Source organism: Toxotes jaculatrix, chromosome 22, assembly GCF_017976425.1.
Source record: "Toxotes jaculatrix isolate fToxJac2 chromosome 22, fToxJac2.pri, whole genome shotgun sequence".
NCBI classification, from domain to species: Eukaryota; Metazoa; Chordata; class Actinopteri; family Toxotidae; genus Toxotes; species Toxotes jaculatrix.
This window is the reverse complement of record NC_054415.1, coordinates 10,730,345-10,751,766: the sequence shown is the minus strand read 5'-3', so window position 1 is coordinate 10,751,766 and position 21,422 is coordinate 10,730,345. Positions and strand designations below refer to the sequence as shown.

General features: G+C 42.7%; 1 protein-coding gene across 1 annotated transcript; it reads right to left on the bottom strand.

Annotated features, from left to right (window-relative positions):
- Positions 1 to 12,238: 12,238 nt before the first annotated feature.
- On the bottom strand, positions 12,239 to 21,319 carry LOC121176108 (DENN domain-containing protein 2A-like). Its single transcript, XM_041030080.1, has 20 exons — positions 21,049 to 21,319; positions 19,868 to 19,939; positions 18,139 to 19,272; positions 17,848 to 17,939; positions 17,389 to 17,483; positions 17,096 to 17,305; positions 16,732 to 16,825; positions 16,578 to 16,628; positions 16,258 to 16,469; positions 15,989 to 16,098; positions 15,595 to 15,664; positions 15,000 to 15,077; positions 14,771 to 14,911; positions 14,456 to 14,604; positions 13,756 to 13,933; positions 13,561 to 13,602; positions 13,328 to 13,436; positions 12,947 to 13,216; positions 12,780 to 12,866; positions 12,239 to 12,651 (listed from the first exon to the last, which is right to left on the bottom strand). The coding sequence occupies exons 1-20, from the start codon at positions 21,078 to 21,080 to the stop codon at positions 12,620 to 12,622; spliced, it is 3,258 nt and encodes a 1,085-aa protein (XP_040886014.1). The 5' UTR covers positions 21,081 to 21,319; the 3' UTR covers positions 12,239 to 12,619.
- Between the last annotated feature and the right edge of the window lie 103 nt (positions 21,320 to 21,422).

Sequence of the window (21,422 nt, the reverse complement as noted above, 5' to 3'; positions counted from 1 at the left end):
CACATCCGGTGCACAGACTCGGTTTTGTTAACAGGACGACAGTTACCACCCTTTCATGGTGTAGATCCAGCACTGTATAACACTTGAGTTGATTCCTGGGGAACATGACACATGAGCTCTCTCCACAGTGAGGTGGAGCGCTGCTCAGGGCTTCTGTCCTGCATCTCAGCTCAGTATCCTTCATATTTCATACTGTCTCAGTTAAAGAACTTTTCATTTTTAAGGCCCTGGCGTCCTGGTTACTGAAGCAGACTGGCATGAATGGTATGTGACCGCAGTGATGTGCATTTAAAATCTGGCCCATCTCATGCCCCTCCATTTTCTCCACTTCCTGTCTCGCTTTAGAGCATTCAGACATTAATAAAAATATTCTCTGGGAGAAGATCAACAGACCTATCAATTAAAGTGAAAAAATACAGAAAGAAGAAAAGAAAGGAATAAATGCTGCATTGGATCAGACTGGAGACGAGCTGAAGAACATTCCAGCAGTTTCAAACAGAAAAAGGAAAAGTGATGCATTCTAGTCAAGCTTCAAGTGGCAAATCTGTACAACAAAGGACAAATGTATATATATATATATGTATATATGTATATATGTGTATGAAGTATGTGTGTACACATTTTTATACCACATACTAGACCTACAAGCACCTCACTTTAAACTTCACATTTGCACATGAATGACCTGACACTTAATTACTTTTATCATGCATCATGCATGTTCTGTCAACCGTGTTCACCATCTTAATTTGGTGTGTTAGCTTGCTTATTAGCCCCAAATACAATGTAGAATGGAGATTAATGGGAATGTCAGAGTTTTGTTCCGGGTGGATGAAAATTTTGACCCGACAATGATGCTTGAAGCAAAAATTAAGGATCAACAAAGTTATCATAGTTTATCCTAAGGGGCCATGACTGTCTGTACCAAATTTCATATCAATCCAACCAATAGTTGTTGAGACTCCGTCTAGACCGAGGAACCGATACAATCCACTGAGTCACGTTGCTTACATGGCTAGGAAAAATAAAGAAAAGGGAACAAAAACACTCCTGGATATATCCTGACAATTACAAACATGACTGCCCCCTGGCTATAGCAGGTTTAATTACATTTATGATTTAGTGTAGTATCTCCATTGGATAGAGAGCTTTTCAAAGTTTCACTGGTATCTGTTAAAGCCATTGTTTCCTCAGTCTGCAGCTTCTGTAAATTCACTGTCTTGGTATTCAGCCTGGCATCCACTGCAGTCCAGCTATCATCGAGGCCAATCCCCACAGTCTGGCACCAGTCAAAGGTATTACAGTAACATCCTGCCCTCTCCTCACAAAGAATGCTTGTTTTGGCATACATTTGGATGTGCTCTCCATTAAAGGCTTTAACACTCTCAGTCGCTGCATTATCTGCACTCATTAATGACTGTCAAAACACGGGAGGGAGGTTACATTGCCAGACGTAGAGCAGGATACTTGACACCACTTCTAATCTTTGCCTGCTTGAAATACCAACCAGAAGTAGGTGAACAGAAGTACAGACAGAGAGACAGAGATTGCTGAAATGATGATGATTAATGGCAGTGAAGTGGTTCCAGTGCAACTAGTGAAATGGCGCCTGAGTAACCACGCTGTTTGAGTGACCTCTGAAAACTGCTATTCCACATCTCATGTATCCCTTTTATTGTTATTTTTTTAGAGTTCATTTTTGGCATTTATTTGCACTTTGTAGGCTTATTTCACATCTGAAAGCTAAATATAAAACTGCAGCCAGCAGTCAATTAGCTTATCTTGGCATAATGACTGAAAACTGTTAACCTCTAAAGTTCATGAATTAACACATTATATCTTGTATACATTTGGACAGGGCCAGGCTAACTGCTTCCTCCTGATTCCAGTCATTATGCTAAGCCAAGTTAATCAGCAGCTGGCTGTAACTTTGTATTAGTTAGTTACTGCAAAAACCCAAATCCATGTGTATAATTAACACTGATTAGATGTTTTAACTAAAGCAGAACATTGGCCAGTAAAGGTTAACACCTGTTTACCTTTTTATAGAATTACCTTAATAATCTTGAACATCTCAGCATGTAATTTTTGCCAAGAGGTGATGAGGCACCCTGATTAAAAGACTCACAGAAATGTGAGGTCTAGACCTCCCAGGCATTTCCTCTCCAACACCTGCCTTTAAATTCTGTTCTTGATTGGGTCAGGTTAATTTGACCAGACTCCCTCACATGTGCTTCAAGTCCTACCAGATCCCCTATTACTGCCTGCGATAGGCGAGTGGTGGAGTATGCCATCAGCTGGGAAATAAGAGTGTTTGGGAGGGCACGTGGTGTCAGCCAACTGCTAATTCTGATGGTAATCGCCTGTAGCACCTAGTGGCATATTCTAGCACCACTTCCATTTCTACGGTAAAGCTGTGGCTTGCTGTTTAATGCTTCTTTGCACCCCACATATGCTAATGCATTTCTTAAAATTCAATGTGAAGCTCTTTGTTTTCAGACAAACTACCATAGCAGATGATACTGATTGGAGGCACACTGCATTGTTACAATTCATTCTGTGAGCTCTGTTTTCTCTTGCCTTTATAATGAGCTGGTCCAGGGCCCAAACCCTTGGGAGCAGTATAATCACAGTTTAATGAGCTGTATCAGGCCCAGTGCAGAGAGCTGAGGGATTTAGAGAGTTCCTGACGAGGCTACAGGCCCTACCTGTTACCCCGAATGCTCCCACAACTGAACATCTGGGTTTAATGGCAATAAAACACAATTTGCATGACTGTTATTTACGCCTGTATTAGCTTTGGCCAATCCAGCTCATATTTATCAGCAAATTGGCTCCAAAAAATTAAGGGTCACATTGTTAAATTGCTTCATTTATCTTCTGCAGCAGTTTTCAGCTGTTACACATACAGTATCATTGGTGGTATGTGTATGTGAAGTGCCCCCAGGCTGCTCAGCAGTATTTGTAAATTGTATTATTGTGACTATTATTGCAAATAAAAAATAATTTTTTTCATTATTATTTTTTTAGTTTGTTTTCCCTGATTATTTAATTTCATTAAAATGCAGCTTTTCCCATGCATTCCCTTCATACCTCTGTTGCATGAGTGTATAATGCTGAGAAACATTGGTCTTAACACCAATAGGACCCTGACAGAGCAGATACACCTCTTGAGAGTCAAGAGTTAGAGTCTCCAGCTCGTGCTCCACACTGGACACTGGTACACACAGCATTGTTAACAATGATAATCCCCACATGTGATGTGGACACGACCTTAGCGGTGAAGAAATTGCCAGAGCGGCGCTGAACTTTGTGGTTCAAGTTGATCATGTTGTTGAGGCTTGACTGGTTAAATCACATCTCTTCTGTTTGATTTGGAATGATTTGCACGTGGACATGTCCAACTATTGCTACATACTGGAGTCAGACGGTTATCTGGGGCTTAAGTTTGGATGATCCAGCATGTCAGGCAAAATCAGCCCTCCTGATGGATATGCGCTCTTGTTCATGTAAATATTGTTCCTTCCTTAGTTCACTTGACATTTTTGAGAAGATCATGAAATCTTAGAAACATAAGGGCAAACCTGCATACCAAATCATCTGCACACACACACACACCCATCATGTTGCAGTTGAAAATTTTAATATTCTTTAATTCCTGGAAGAACAGTTACTGGAAGATCAGGATCAGTTGTTTACCTTGATGAATAGTGACTGGAAGAGCATGAAAACTGGGGGAACTACAACCGTTTTTACCTGGAGGAGCTGTTTGTGGAGTATGTTTCAGTTGAGGTTACATCAAAGTAGAATCTGGAGCTCCATCAATGTAACGCCACACGCAGGAATGCAAGAAGAATTTCATACATGTGAAACAGAGGCTGTTTTCGAATACAGAATTAGTATCCAGACGTCTCCTTAAAGGCCAAGGCAGGCCTTTATGGAGACAGGCATTTTTACCCTTTTAAACAGTTGCATATTTTACCTTAACTCATATTCATTTCTTCTGTCTGTGCCTGTGTCTCTCCTACACATACACTGTCTGAAATGTCATAGTCTCCATAGCCAGGTCAGGATGTGTTATGGTTTCTTCTGAGTGGAAACTAACTGGAAGGAGACCCTTTCCCGGAGGCAGCTCTCTAGGAGACCGACAGCCAAGATGTATAAAAGGATAATGTCTGTGTTTGTACAAGTGTTTCACATAGGACCAATCCCAGACATATTTCTGAATGGGACTAAGTGACGGAAGATTTTCGGAATCACAGCTTCTTCCTCTGTGATGGGTCCAGTCAGATTCCAGGGTCTACAGACACCTGCCTCATTTCTCAGGAATTCATCTGCAGGCCCTCCTGTGTCATACCTGTGCTTTTACAATGCTATGTACAGTTCTTCAGGTTTTCATTTCTGGAGTCTGGGTTTTATGTATTCGCTGTTAGTTTATCAGTAACGGACATCTATGACGGCACCTGTCACAGTTGCTAGGAGATTTTTGATGCAGCCAGTGAGCTTTAACCACTAGACCACCCGCTCGCAGGTTTACTTGAAATTTCAACACCTAACTGATTATAAAAGCTGCTGAAATGTAAACTGCATTTTTGCAGGTCGGGCCAGGTTCTTTGTTTACTACTGTTTCTCTCTTCATATCTTGGAGTTTGGAAGCAAGTAGACAGAAAACGATGAGCAATCGGCTCCACCACACCATGGATCTATACTAATTGATAACATGTGTATGAGGATGTAACTTGATACAAAGCTAGAGTACAACCAAAACACAGGCCACCTGCTGCGGTTTTGGAGAGAGCTGAGTTTATCTCCCACCACAGTGGAGGCCTTTCTGATTCAAACAGTTCAAGTGAGGACACCCTGGCCAGAGTCCATAAGTCAATCAAACAGCTTGTTCATTTTATAGTACAAAGTTGAAAAGGTTTGGCTACAGCAGGAATGTTGCTTTTGTTAACTGTGCCGAGTTCACTTCCAAGATGCAATATTAGAGGGGAAAAAGACTTTTGGTGCACGTCATTAATCACTGTTGCTAAAATAAAGAGTATCCAACATGTAAAAGTGTTTTGTCAATGGAGGGGTTTTTTTTTTTTGGCTATTTCATTGCATAGTGTTTGGCCAAGACGAAGTTTCACCTCTTTCCAATAATGGATATCTCATTTTGGAACCAAATGTTCAAATGTTCAAGGGTTATTGCAGCCAAATTGACCCATATGTCATTTAGAAGATTTCATTAAATGTCTCTGGCCTGCAGTCATTCAGTGTCTTCGGTTTGCTCTTTAGCCAAATACGAGCTTATGAGCTAAGTGCAATCACACTCTACTTTCCTTCACAACATTTTTCCTCCCTCTGGACAGTTTTGTACATATCAACTCATAGTGCGGTGGAACATCCTGGGGAGAATTAGCTGAAACCACTGCACTGTCTCCCAGACTCCCTCTGTTGCATAGAGAGACAGGCCCGAGGCGGCTGCCAGCTACCACACACACAACTGTGCTTGTCACTCCTAGGACACGGTACAGTCAGTGGCTTGGACAGTACACAGATAAGATAACGCACAGCCCAGCCACTTCCCCTTTTCCCACATTTATCAAAATGAGGTCCAGCTACCTCATGTGAACTGTACATACAGTGCAGCATGTCTGCCATGATGCCTGTCGTCAGCCAGAAATGCCAGTATCTGTTCCACGCCAGAAATGAGCGAGTGCAACATGCGGCATGTAGAAACCACTAAAACCTTTTGCACGCAGCTGTAGTTTAATTTAAGAATACTCAATAAGAAAACTGTCATAAACATCTTTTCTATGTTGACTGTATGTCTTTGTTCATTTTGACTCTGATGAAGAAACAGTAATGTCAAAACATTAGTCTGCACTACAGCGCTATAAAAGAGTAACTGCACCCAGTGTAAAAATCCGTCTTGCAGCTAATGGTAACAACATGCTTTTCCCACAATCTGTGCAGCTGTGATGACGCGTGGCACTACAGCTACATCACAGCTGGGTGTGGTCAGAGGTTGAATACACTTGAAATTTTCAACCCATACAGACCAGTGCAACTCAATTTGTCCTCCTTCAGAAATCTGGTATGGAGTTACTTTTTTAAAGGATGCACATCGATCCATTTGCTCCAGTCCTTTTACGACTCTACAGCTAAGAGCTTGTTTTACACTCTAACAAAAGACCAGTATATGAATCTGATCTCTTCATGATATTCCTGTGCTCTGAACATTATGGTAGTGCAGGGACAGAGGCCTGCTGTACTCGTCTGGGGCACTGAGATACTGGTTGTTTGAACCAAGTTATGAGTTGAACCAAGTTACAGGGTTGTAGAGAGGCCAGCTCTCACTTGCTCTCGCTCTCTTTCTTCCACACTCAGCTCCTCTTTATTACTGTACACTCCAATGTATTTCCCATGTGCTTGGGATCTCTCCATGCCACACTTTTACTGTTCTTCCCGCTCTCTTTTCCGAGCTTGTCAAATCATGTAAAGTGCAAATATGTTGCGTACATTTCAGTCCTTCATTTTCCTTTTTTTATTTTTTTTTACAATAATGGATTTTCAGTATTTTAAAACAGCCTGAATCAAATCACATCGCGTTGGGGTAGTAAAAACCTATTCTTTGACCTACAATAACTGATTCAAAACCATCCACTATATGCATTGGTGGAAAAACCTCCCTATAACCTTTTCCAGAACTTTCCAGACGTATGCCAGTTAAAAACCTACAGGAGCACAAATCACAGTGAAGTGGAAAATGAAGAGAACCTAAATAAAGCAGAAGCATTTTTTTTCTTCATCTCAACATGTTTTCTATTACTGTCATCTTAAGTGGAGAGCAACAGAAGCCAGAGTATCACAGTAAAGATACAACATTTGGAGCATAGCAATATACTGCTTATCTTCAGGGACTTGATAGTATCTTGGCAGGATGTATGAAAAACCTGTGGAAAGTTTCAAGGTTACTTGGACAAAATGTACAGGAGCTATTACACACCCAAAATATGAGTCAAATACTTTTGGAAAGTGGTATTTTTCAAGGCCATTATCATCCAGAATCAGAGGCAAATAATAACAAATCCTACACCTGAGTAGAGGTGTGGAGCATCCTGGACACACACAGAGGGCCAGCAGCTAAGAGCACTCTTGCGACAGCTCTATAGGAAAATAAACACAGCCACCAAGAGATAAGCATTTCTAATCCCCGGGAATAAATACACAGGGTGATGAATGGCTGAGTGACAGCTTAAAGACAGAGCCTATTTGTATGGGCGTACTTCCTCATGGCAACATTACTCACAGGCAGCGCGTACAGTTGTCAGGCAATTTTCGCTCTCTGCAAATAGCACTGCTCTCTCAACACACTCGGTATGCTCTGCATGCCTGCACACCAGTCCTGTTTTTGAAAACACCCTCAATTACTCCAGTTGACATCAGCCCCAAATATGAAATTATCGTCAGCTTATTACCACAAGTGGCAAAACAATCCTTGATTTCTTATGCATACATACATAAAACACACACACCCAAACATAAGCCTGATGTTAATGTGAAAACCACGTGTTGCTGTATATTCCCCTTTTTTATAGTGAGCAGTAATTGTCAGTCAAGCTGTTTTATGTCACGCTGGCCACTGTAAAACTACAAGTGTGCCAGAGTGAGCACCATCGCAGGTATGAGTGGATCACATTTCATCCTGACTATCATTTTAGCAGATGGCAGACTTTACAGGAAAAGATATTATGATTGTTGTGGACTCTGACTAGCAGTCACATTGTTAATGTTGGCAAGCTGAGAGGGAAGGTGAAAGGTGGAAAGGGAGAGTGCAAGAAAAGAAACACTTATATTCAGACACGCATGTGCAAACAAAACCAAACATGCAAACATGACGGACACGCATGTGTGTCCGTCATCGTGCCCCAGACCTTCTCAACACCTACTGGATCAATTGTCATGAAAATTTGTGTGGACGTTCATAGTCCCCAGAGAATGAAGCCGAATCACTGACTTTTCCCATAGCGCTGCCATGAGGTTCACAATTGTGATTTTGTGTTTAAAGAATTGGCAAGTATATTGGTGTATGCATGCATGTGTGTACTGTGCATGTGCAGTAGTAACTAGGAAGTGATTTCAGTAATAACCTTTGTCTCTTCCAGTCTCTAGAGCTACAAATGTTCTGGCACAATCCTAAATGAAACTTTTAAATTTGCCTTCATATTGCATTGTGCACATGATTTACAGAGGACATATTGGAGGACATATTGGAGGAGTTGGACACACACAAAGTTACTCGAGTCCACACATACAAACCACATGAAGAGAGATGAGTCTCCGTACTGACACTTACAGACCAGACCACCCTGTAACTTCTCTGACAAAGAATCCCCTGCGACCGGTCTATGTGCGCGCGAGTACGTCTGAGTGTGTGTGTGGCCAAGTCCACTCCTCAGGCTCCAGACAGACTCCTCTCCATTCTCAGTGTAGACACAAAGTCAGACGATGTAAGGTGAGATAGGAAAATGTAAAAAATTGGGGGTATGACCCTTTAAAAGGTCCTTTGAGCTGAATGAGTGAAGGAGAGACAAAGACAGAGAGAGAGAGAGAGCAGGATTTTAACCCTTGTCATCAGATGCCATGACTAATGGTGGTGTAATAGTGGTGTGGATAAACTTGGACACATACAGCAGACCACATGCAGACAGGCCTGACTGACGCACCCTCAGGCCTGGAAAGCTATGTGTGTGGCCTGAGCTTCCATGCCCCCATCCCCTCACACCCACTCTTCCACTCTCCCTCTTTCTTTCTTTCTCTCTCTTTCTTTCTACGTCTATTTCTGAGCCTCTCTCACCCTTTTTCTTTCTTTCAAAATTTGAGATTAAAGGGAGAGAAACAGAGGCTAAGAAAAAAGGGCCAAGCTCACGGCCCACAATGGTTTTGCTCTCCTCAAAAACTCACTCCCTCACTTTTTTCGTCTAGCACCCTCCTCTGCTCTACCTCCCTCCATCTCTTTCCATCCTCACAACCCCCCGCCCTCAGGCTTTGCTGTAACACGGTTTAGCAGCAGGGAAATGGAAACCCTCCCTTCCTAATCCCTTTTTCTCTCTTCCTTACTTCCTAACACTTCGCTTCTTCTCCTGTCAAATTTACCTCTCCTTTCCTCTACTCCCTCTCTCCACCGTTCTCTCACCTCCTCCTGCCTCGCTGTTATGTTCTCCATATGCTTTGATGGCTCCTCCTCTGAAACGGGGGAAATGATTCAGTTCCCTGGCATGCATGGCAGGGCTGCAGCTGGACACTGCACCTGCAGCTCCGAAAAACAAGCTGACGGGTGCATGTTTGGGAACCCTTCGGCGTGTGTGTGTGTGTGTTGTGCATGTGCATGCATTTCTGCGTGTGCACAGTCAAGCCTTTTTTTTTTTCTCATACATCAAACTCCCGCTCTTTTCTGCACCCTTCCTCTCTGTTTCCCCCCTTTTTTGCTTTCCTACTTTTTTTCTCATTTGTTATTCCCACACTTCGGCTCCCACAGAGGCAGCGTTGGGCAAATTAAAATCAGTGTGAGATGGTGTTTAAAGGAGCAGTGGACTCTGTCATGGCCCCTAGGGTTCCCAAGTTCCAACCAGACACAAGAGAACTCCATGGGAACCTGCAGGCATCATATTTTTGTTGTGTTGACAAAAATACCTGAGGCACACCAGCATAATTTGTACAAAATTACACATGGCACCTGGGAGTTACAACCACCATGACCCCAAGCTTTTTAACAAATTCAAATCACTTTAGAGCCTCATCAAAACAGGCATTTTGATGAAGGGTTGTGGGAGAGAAGGTATAAAAAAAAAAGTCTGAAACAAAATGATGGAAAATGGCATTACGCTTTTCATTTTGATTGATGGCAAGTGCTGCTTGGTTGCCGCACCTCCCTGCCTCCATAAATTACACCATAAATCATGTAATTAGCAGAAGCAACCGCCAGAGAGTTGCAAATGCAAGTTTGCAAGCCCCGAAATGAGGTCACTAAATCTCTGGAGAGATTTTATAATTGAATTGGTGGTTGGTTTTAATGGGCCATGATGCTTGCATGATTTTTATTTCTGCAAAGAACAACAGGCTCAACTGCATGTGTACAGTTCACCCCCTGAGTTATGTAGCAGGTTCTTACTTGCAGGTAGCTAATTACAATCACCAGCATGATGTGTTATCGTTGTGTTGCATCTCTTAAAGGAGGAATCCAGTCAGGTCATAGGGGCCTCTGAAAGGCACTTTGCAGAGAAGATTAGAGTTTCAACAAGCTATTGTTGTTTCTAAGAGGCAGATAAGAGTGCGCTCTGTCCCTGACTGAAAATACATGACATTTGTGTCAGCAGCAGTGAGAGGTTTGCTGTGGAAATACACCAGTGCAGGATGTAAGGCTTCGGGGGGTCAACCCCTGCTTACTGGAATTAATGGAGACCATAATTACCTCCGCACTAACGAGCCAGTTGTCTTGAGCCGCAGCCAGGTGTTTAGCAGGAAACAGTATGTGACAATTTGGGTTTGGTGCTCACCCATCTGGACACACACACAAACACACTCGGGCTCCAAGAACCTGAGTGAGCTGAGCAAACATTTCGACAGCCGTCAGTGCTCTTCTCTCACCACATCCATTCATCTTCCTGAGACGCCTCCTGTCCCACAGCACTGTAAGCTTTCCCACCTTGGGAGCCAGATAGGAAGCTGTGGTATGATTTTCACATTTGTTACTCTGAGACAGCTCCACTGAACATGTGTGTTTTTGAGCTGTGGTTCCCCACCTTTTTTGTCTGACTTACCCCCACAGCCATGTCAGATGAGCACAACTACCAGTTCGTCAACACCACCCGTCATGTTCCAAATGTGTTTTTATTTGAAGTGAATTTAAATTGGAGGTTGACTGTATAACAGTGGATATTGCTACAGGGCCGAAGCTGGACTTTTCAACTATTTATTCATTACTTTTAGATTCCTGTTTCAATTTGAAGTGAAACTAAGTTCAGTTAATATGATTTACACAGAAAAAAAGGCATCCTTTTTCATTAGTTGCTCCTCCCATCATTGTTACATCTACTCCTCACTCTTTCCATGTACCCCCTGTAAACTCAAGTGCCCCTTGGGGTACAATTACCCCAGGCTATCACTGGATCATAGCATATATAAAAGCATGTATAATTGGTGCATATAAAGTCTGTATTTGTTTTATGTATGCTTTGTACTCCATCCATCTGTGTACATGCATCAACATCTGCGTCAGCTGGTGTGTGTGAACGTGCCACTAACAAGGTGACAGGTTAGGTGCCTTGTGATGCCCTGGGGCCCTCAGGCTTTGCTCAGCAGGCATGAACCGAGCACAGTATTCCTTAGACAATACACTACTATGCTCTGCCTTGCACCTGTGTTATGTTTTCATGCTGACATAGATGTGCTTTCCTCTTCATGGGCTAAAGATGTGCTTTGTTTCCATGACTCACAGACTAAAATAGTAAAGCTGCCACCAACTCTGAACCGAGGCTCTTTGTAGTAAAATGGCCAAATAACTTCAAACACAGCAGTGAATGGTTAACAAATGGGTGGTATGTGGCTTACTCACTGTGTAAAACTGGCACACAAATGCTGAGTGAACACTACTCACTTGGCTTCGGTTTGCCTCTCAGGATTTTCCAGTGTGTAACAAAACTAATATTGTGAAAGTGTGTTATTGGATTCATTTTGTGTAATGTAATCTCATCATTTACAGTCTGCAAACTGCAGGATGGTGGGAACAGAGATCTATGAAGTTTACAAAAATAAAACCCAAACTCCAACACCAACCTGCAAAGATTATCTGAGATCTGAACACTGCAACAAAACAGCTAACGGAGATTCTTTATCTGTTTGTCAGAGTCAAAGCATTTGTGATGTTATCACTGTTATGACTGAAAGAAAACTGAAGCATTAAAGAGCACGTTTGTGTCATTGTCTGCTTGGTCACTGTCAGTATCAAGATCATCTCATCAGAGAAAATATACTACTGCCCCCTGGTGGATTCAGAAAAGTCCAGAACACTTTCAAGTCAACAGTGCACACAAAGAGTGACTGCCATACTGTGTAGCATATAATTCACCTAATTTTCATGCTTATCAAACGATGCCCTGTACAGAAGCATCGCGATTCAATGTGTTTTCTACACTGATTTGTTCAGGTTTTCCATTTTTAATTAACTGTTAATCATATGTAGTTTACACCAGCAATCTTAAGCCCAACATTATTTTTTATTGTACACTGTGTTATGAGTGTTGTAGTTTGAAGAATATAACATAAAAAGGAACCAGCCAGGAACCTACTGAATACTTCTGTGAATCCACAGTCTCAAATTCCTTCCTTTGTGTGAAATACAGCACCATCTTCCTTTGGTAGAGACAATTTGTGATTCACAACAGCCACCTCATGTCTGTCATGAGTCCTAAAGCAAAACAGTCTCAGTCATTGACACAGATGAGGATGATGATGGCACTGACAAGCGTCTCTGAAAAAGTTCTCAAAATGATTTTCTTTTGTCAGATATCTGCTGTCCTTGAAGTCTCTCCTTGTGTTTAAGTGCTGTTTTTGAAACCATGACTTCATAGCATTATTTCTTGGAAAGAAATTTCATTTTGTTTCCTGGAACAACAGAAAAGAAACAAGTGGTTTAAGGTGAGAATGCCCCTACAGTAGATCTGTGAATCATTTGTATAGAGCTTGTTTCACTAGCAAAATTGTGGCTAAGAATAGCTCAGAGACGTCCTTACCCAAGCCTTTGAGAAACTTGTTAACCCTTCGATGTTCATTCTCATGGATAGAGTCTAGATACTCTTGCACCCTCACTTCAAACAGTCCTGAGAAAAGAGAAGAACTCATGAACCACTGGATCAACTCCCAGAATTTGAACTTTGAGCTTGCTGATGCACCTCTGTACCTTTCAGAGCCTGCCTGTGGAGCTCCCTCTCCTGGATGAACCAGCCAAACATCTGGGTCTCCATGAAGACCTCCAGAAAGCGGCGCACAGTCTTGGATGGAATCGCTTTACGAAAACCCTCCCGCTGGAAGGAGCAGGGGACTGGGGAGGAGGACGAGGAGGAGTAGCCGTCCTCCCGTTCACCAGTGATGAAGAGGGGATAGTGGCCTACCAGCTCCACGAAGAAACGGACAAAGGCCTCGGACACAACAGTGCTAAGATGTCCAGAGTCTGAAAAGAGATTGCATCATATATTCAACAATACTGCTGCAAGCATGCAAGATGCAAGAGTTGTAACTACAAATTTTCATAGTTTGTTGTGGTCTAATTCTTCTTACTTACCACTGGGTGTGTCTCCTCCTCTCTCATTAGCAAGCTCTCGTCTCCTCTCTAGAACATTCTCCAGGGCTGATTGAAGCTTGTGGGGCAGGATGGAGTCCTCGTCATCCAACTAAAAGGAAAAGGACCAGATAGGAAATCCCAGTGTAGATATGTAAAGGCTGAAATAATTCCTTGTACATCCGTACAGATCATGCATCATAAAACACAAAAACATGATTCAGTGCATGGCCTACCTGTCTGAGAAATCGGCTGTTTCCTAAATCCACAACCAGAACCTGTGCACACAGAGCCTAAAGTGTTATACTGCACAACATTTTTTCATCTGTGTATTGATGGGATAGATCTAGTCACAGCTGTGAATAAGTCAGTTTTTCTTTAGATAACACAAGTTTCACCACATAATTGCAAAGTATCAGTGCCTCTCTGACCTCTTCCAGAGGCAGCTCAGTGAGCTGAGGCAGGGAGCTGGACAGCAGGCCGACGATGAACGGGGTAGGGGTGCAGACGATGTCGAGCATAGCCGAGGGCAGCACGGGGATGTAAGTGTGCTGCCACACAAAGGGGTAAAGCAGTGCCACTACTGCATGGCAGCACTGGGAGAGAGTACTGCAAGAGGGATGGCATGGTCATGATTTGCTTTTTCTCGCCACATGGGGGCAGTATAATCTAAAATGCAGTTGTAACACTGATTACTCCCCAAAGTAACATTTCCCAAAGAGCAAAGCAAAGCTGCATACTTCTTTCATTTACGTCACTCGACTTTGCATTCCTGTCCTCTACTACTGTGACCACACTTTCTGACTCCCACTGGCTTTCTCCTTCAGAACAAACAAACCAGCCCCAACATAACAATAGCTCAACAGCTTGGCCTCAAAATATCTCTCTGGCATGTTCCCTGAATAAAACTGGGGCCACCTTAAATTTATTTTAAAATGTGGGTCTGGACCACCCACACTTCTTATAACTTCATAAAGAAAACATCCCCAGTGTTTTCACCTAATATCTGTGGTCTCTGTAATTACATAAACACTGGAAGAATGTGCAACATCATATATTATAAGAGCTGCCACACAGAGGCAACATTCAGATTTTAAGGGGATGTGCAAACCTCTGGGCTTTATGACCAACCTGAGTTTGTCGGCAGTGAAGATAACCCTTCGCTCCAGCAGCAGAGAGCCGAACACCCGGAGGAGCAGCCGCAGACTCAAACAAGAGAACAGACATTCAAAGTCCACATGCTCCAGGCGGGAGTCAGAGGGTCGACAGAGCTCCATCACCTGGGGAATGGGATGGATAAAAGATATAAATAAATCGACAAAAGCAAACATTTAATATTAGATTTTAATTAGATTTTTTGGGAAAAAAGAAAAATTACCACACATAACTCATATCCCCCTTCTCTTTCAAAAACCAGAATATTCTGGTGCTCACAGAGTCACTCACCTCAGTACCTGAACCAGGGAGGAAAGTTTTGATAGTGATGGTTCTGCCTGGAGCTGGAAACTGGGCCTCCATGATGGCTCTCATGAAGGGTTGTACCAAGGCTGGAGACAGAGCTCTCCGCCTCTCCACCTCATCCAACACCTACAGTGCACACATATACACAAACACATACCTAAATTACTTGTATGCCAGTAACACTTTCATAGGCAGACCGGTGGGAGTGATTTACCTTGGAAAACAGATTGAAACAGCCAAGGTGACTGACGATACAATAGACCTCTGGAAGGCGTTTTCCTTTTCCACTTGGCTGAAGAGAAAAGATGAAAGTTTACTTCCTGCTGCTGTTTCCTGTTGTGTGAAAACCTCATCTCTCCAAAATGTTAACTTTTCAGCAATTTGAGAAATTCAGGTGGTCAATATGTGATTTTAAAAAAATATTTTAAAGTGGGAATGGCATATTTTTTCTCTCCCCATAGGAGATAATGTCATTTCTTGATTGTGAAAATTGTACAGAGCAGAGAAATATAATTCTTTACTCTTCAGTTTATTTCTGGCCACATCAAACTCTGAAAACACATTCAAATACATCTGGTATGCTGAAACACACTCACAGAGATAGACAGAAATGTGCAAATACACACAAACGCATACTGCACACACATTTTCCCAGTCTCACACACTTCCTCCCAGACTCTGAGATGGCCTGTTTTCCCACAGGCACACTGACTATTTTGGCACGCTTATTTACTCAGCCGTCATTGTGGTATTTGGCCACTTCCTGTCCAGTAGCAGCACACTTATTTACTCTATTGATTTCTATTTACCAGTAAACGTCGGCAGTATCCAAACCTCCTGCTCCCGTCCTCTCCAGTCAAAACAAAGGAGAACATCTCACTGTGAGGGATGGCCCACAGCAAACACACAAATAAACATGAGATTAATATATATATACATCCAAGTTTCAATATTGACTTTTGTTATTTTTGTGTTATCTAAATGGACTTTCCATTGTGTCCTTATATCATCAGCCCAAATCAGCAGTCATGTGTATCATGGGTTAAACAGCAAATTTTCTAGTGGTAATAAGACAATTACATTGAGTTGCTAAGGGAGAGAAATTACTCTGGGGAGAGTATTTTAAACTCTTTTTACCATTATATTGGCTGACGAGTGTGGAATTTCATTCACAGTGGCATTAAATTAATTTTACGCCCTCACCTCGGGTAGTTCTCCACTGACTCCCAGTCTTTAGCATCAGGGAAACAGAACTGAGGAATGATCCTGAGCTGATCCTCCGTCTCCCTCATGAACTTGAAGCTTCGCTCCAGCTGCAACACAACACTTCCATTCTTTGAACTGTTTTAATGAACCTTTGCCTGCCTGTGTGTGCAATGTGTGGATTTCTATTTTGAGAAATTTGGTCCTCCATCTCAAAACAAAATTACCACAAAAATAATATACGATTCAATGATTCCTCTGCTCCTGACCTTGAGGGGGAACTGCTGTGTGACCTCCGGCAGATAGTGGGCACCAGCCTTCGACTTCTGCAGTGACACAACCAGGAAATACTCAAAAAGTTTGCGCTGGTGGAGCTCCTGCTCCAGGGAGCTCTTTCTTTTGTTGGTACCATTGTAGTGGACATGGGTCCGGCTTGGCTGGCTCAGTATGGACTGAACTGACACAAGGCGCTGACGGTGAGCTGAACGAGAGGAAGTAAGATACAGCACAGTTAAATATATCAATGTTAAAACTGAAGAAAGATGAAGGGATGTGCTTATGGTTAAAAAGCTTTGATGATGTAACTTACCTTTTGCTCTTTCTTCAACTTCACTCTCAGAGTCACTGTTTTCATCTGTCACTGCAAACAAAAGTCATATTTCTTAAGCCAAAAATCCACATTAATATTTTAGAAAATACATTGGAATAAAGTTTTTCAAGATGGCCAAGATTTCACAAATCACCTCTTCCTGAGCTTGTCTCAGCATAATGGTAGATCCTTCGTAGATGTTTCTTTCCAATTCGAGCTTCAAAGATGCTGTTGATTCTCAATACAACCTGTTGAACAAAAAATCTCTGACTCAGTGTAAGGAAATACAACTATTAATGGGAATAAAATATCCAGTAATAATATTTGGCAGCTACACTGGAACCTGGCAGCAGTACTGGATTGAAAGAAAAGCTGATTTTAATCTTTAAATCGGGTTAAAGATCCATCAAACAATGTCTTGCCAGTTAAAGAGGAATCTGTGCTCAACCTGAGTTTATGAAAAAAATTCTCCAACTTGACAACATACATGTAGTAACATCTAACATGCAAATACAGACTGTTGGTATCCTGCGGCAGGTGCGGCTGTAGGGATCCCCAGGCAGCCAGGAACCATGTTCAGGACCAGTTGGGGTGCAGGGAGGGCTGAGCTGGGGTGGAGATGAAATACCCCCACTGCTGGTGCTATGGGACTGCTGGTTGTTTCTCCGCAGGTCTAGCAGTTTAAAGCTCCTGCCTGAATTCTGCCTGAAGAAGCCAGGCCTTGAGGCCTGTGAAGAGAAGAATAATTTTTAATGTTTTAATCTCTGAATCAGAGGCATTGAGCACTATGTTTAGTTTCTACTGCAGGAACCTTGGTAGTATCAGCACCAGGAGAGGAAGGCAAAGACTGCTGGGAGCACTGACTCTCCAACTCTATGTCCTCATACGGGTTCTCTTTGGGTGAATCTGCAGAAAGAGCAGAAGTGAAATGTTAAATTCATGTTTTTGTTTTTAGCATTTGCCCAGTTATTGTTTATGTGCATTAAATTGTCCAGGGGCTCCATCAAAAGGGATTCTGAAACATACTCAGTAGTTAGCATAATACATTTATTGGTTGTTTTCTGCAGATTATGGCTGTCAAAGTGGTGGGGAAAAAAACTCAAACCATTTCAGCATGTGACAAAACAGCCCCTTCTGTGCAGTCCTCGTCTCAGTTGTTTTGACTACTGCTTCTCTAACATACCTTCTTTGTGTTATCTACATTTCATACATTATGCTTGGCACAGACTTATAAAAGGGAAATCAGTAAAGCATAATAGAGGTGTCTGACCCAGGATGTCTTCATAATGGTGTTCCTGAGATAGTGAACGAGAGAATAGCCGACTGGTCGACCCTGCGAGGTCTTCAAACTCAAAGGATTTCCTGTCATAGGGAACAGAACAGAACAAATCATTACATAATATCATCTAACTAAAGGATGAATTCATTGGTATGAGAACTAAACGTGGTCCAGCTGTCATTTTCTGTGTAGATTCCCCTCACAGCTGAACATCAGATCTAACACTGGTTTAATTCTGCTTATTACATCAGGAAGGAATTCATTTTCCTGATCCCTCTGTACCTGTTGATGTTGTCCCGGGCCCTCTCGCCCCTGGTTCTACCAGAGACACCAGAAGGAAGTTTTGAAGATAGTCTTGTGGAGGTGTAGGGCAGTGGTGGGAGGTTCCTCTGTCCTCTCCCTTGCCTCTGACTCTTCCCCACAGGGACGTCAGCTGGATGCTGGAAGGTACGTCTGGGTTTGGGGACCGGGTTGATGGGGAGCGCTCCTGGCTCTGTGTACACATTCTCCAGGTGCTGCTTCCCTGCTCTGGCCCCAATGGATTTCACTGCATCACCCTGACTGATGGCTGGCTCAGATTCTTTCTTCTTCACCTCTACCTGCTTATCCTTACTTGGTGGACTGAAGTAATTTCCAAGCTCTGTAGGGGTTTTCCCATGGTTATCCCCCATAGCCTCCAGCTTTTTAAAGAGAGTAAATACCGCTCTCTTCTCCTGGCTGGTTTGATCTGCTGTTCTCTTGTCACTGCTTTTCCTCAACACCCCCATCTGCTGCTGCACCACCACCGTAGGCGAACACGGCCTTGAATCTCCAAGCTTTTCTACGTTCTCTTTCTCGTGATCTTGCTTTTCTTTGTGATCCACTCTTTTACAATCCTCCTCTCTCTGGTTTTCACAGGGCTTACTGCTCTTGAGTGTTCCTCTTAGTTGTTTCCCAGTTTCAACAGGTGAACAAGGCCTCAAATCCCCAAGTTTTCCTACAGTCTCTTTCCCAAGATTTTCCTTTTCCTTATGGGCTATTCTCCTACAACTCTCTGCACTCAGCTCATCAGTAGTTTTATTGTTGCTTTTTGTCAGGGATTCAGTCCTTTTTACAGTAGTGCACTGGCTCGAAGAACCTGAGGTAATGGATGAATGAGTGGGTTCCTTTCCCTCCCACAGAGAAATTTTGTCCTTGATGTTGCCCCCATTAGATCTGGGGAGCTTGTTGCCTACTGTGAGAGTGTTCTCATTCGTGTGAGGGTCAAAGTTTGGCCTCCTCTGAGCCATCATGAGTGATTCTTCCCTCTGGTTGCTCAGGTTGTGTAATGGGGTGAAGGGAAGCTTTGGCACAACTTCTCTTCTTTGCCCAGCTCCCTTGTTTTCCACTGAAGCAATATGGAAATGACTTCTCCCACAAAGATAGCCCTTCTTTAGCCTAAACACACAAAGAAATGAATTGTATGAAAAAAAGTTCACCCAATAGAGCTGTGGGTGCACGCCAAACTTAAAAAAGGTTGGGAACCACAGTTTTACCTAATTCGTCAGTAAAACACACCCCTCTATATGACAGTTGTATGAGTGATTACCTAAATTCAGTCCCAACAAAAGCAATAATGTGCTAAAAAACTGACTGTTACTGGAGTTTCCTGAACTTCCCAGTACGGCCAGTGTGACTGCCAGTTAGGGGACACTCATTCTTTTTCTGGCGACAGTGGGAAAATTCAGCCTGAGAGTAAATGCCAGAGGACAGGCCTATGACCGAGCATCTCCTTCTCATCAGCTTCGCTAAATAAACACATATTTGGACCGGGGCCCATTTCATCAAGCTGTTATGTTTTAATAAATAAACGGGAGGAAATGGGAAGCCCTAAGTTGAAAGACCTTCTCTGACTTTTCCTTAATGCATGTGAGGAGTAAAGGGCAGCCTAAACCCTGTTACTCATTTCTCAGGCTCAGGAGGAATTTGTGAGGCGTGATTTCCGTGTTCTAAAAGGAGAATCCCTCACTGATAAACCTGTTCTGATACAAACCTGTTGACAGTGGAGTAGACGCAGTCTTGCTTTGATTTCATTCTCTCAGCGGCCTCCATGATCACTGTACACCTGAGAGAGGGAGAGATGCACCTTCAATCAGTACCTTCACTCATCCCAGTTTTGTTGAGTGAGGCCTTTGGAGTTTGAATATTAACATTTTTATTGACATCCTATCTGGCTTGGCTCCAGTTGGGTATTATTATCTGACTTTTTCAATGAAATTGCATTTCTGTGCTCTAATTAATTTAGAGCTGGGAACAATTTCACTTAAAACAAATACGGGAATCTGATAATTCATAAGATGAATAAGAAAAACCTTTTCCCTTCAGGGTCGACAGGCTAATCTTTTTGAAACTGCAGTTTACAGTGTCTGTATGACCACACTTGCAGATTTTTTTCATTAAAGATCAATATGAGATTCAGATGCTCAGTGAGACTGGCATTTCATGCAGTGCCACCATTTCTCTCTGCTGGTAATGTACAGTATTCGGGGACCAGCTGGGCAGACTCAAGGAAAAGCATGACGGCAACTCCCCCGAGTCATTCATCACACTGACCAGCGTTTCAACAGTCAATAGGGACTGTTAGTGATTGAATCACTCTTCTCTCTGCTTCTGTACTTTAGTATATTATTGCATGAGCTTTATTCTGCTTCTTTCTCCACACAGGAGACCAACCTTTGACCCTCACAGCAGCAAAAATGCTCTGTTCTCCTCTTTGTGACTCTCATATTTTCACGTCTCTAAGGGAAATGTTTCAAAGTTCAGTGGCCTCTAAGATAGTGCTTGGTAATTTCCCAGATCTGGAGCTGGTGTCATCGTTTGTTTGGCTGACATGTTGTTCAAAGGGCTGTGCATGAGAAGAGGGACTGCTTACAGCCCTTAAAGCTGTAGGCTAGCTGATTAGCTGGGAAAGTTGTTCAGAGACTTAGTTATTGAGTGACAGACCATCCAGAGCAGTCTGTATTTTGGTTATGCGGTTTATTTTTACCGTTATTTCAGTGACTGAGTAGAAAACATACGCCTCAGTTCAATTCATAATGAATCACATTATTCTCCAACACTTTTATACTGCACAAGACCAGCTCGTGTCCTTTAGGCAACGGAAAGCCAATGAAACTATGTGACAGCACACAACATTATGTATGTTAAATAGAAAACGTTAAATGTGTGTCTTACCTCCTTCTGTTGTACAGTTTCCATGCATTCATTAGTGAAGTGGGAGCATATTCCCAAAGATGCTGCTGTTGCAGTATCCATTGGTATGACCTCCAAACCACAGTAGTGGTGCTGCACGTCCAGATTAAACAGTCTGCAATAGCTTTTCTAATTCAATTTAAGCCTTGAGGTGAGTTGTCAGATGTTTAATTGAGTGAGAATAGAGACATAAAAGTCTCACCTCAAACTACTGTACATGCACTCCTCTCCCTGCCTCTTCTCCAATCTTCAACTTTCATTCACCCTCTCTCCTCCGCACACCCTGAAAATGACTTCCCCCCTCTCTCCTCTCTCTCTAACTCTCTCTCTCTCTCTCTCTCTCTCTCTCTCTCTCT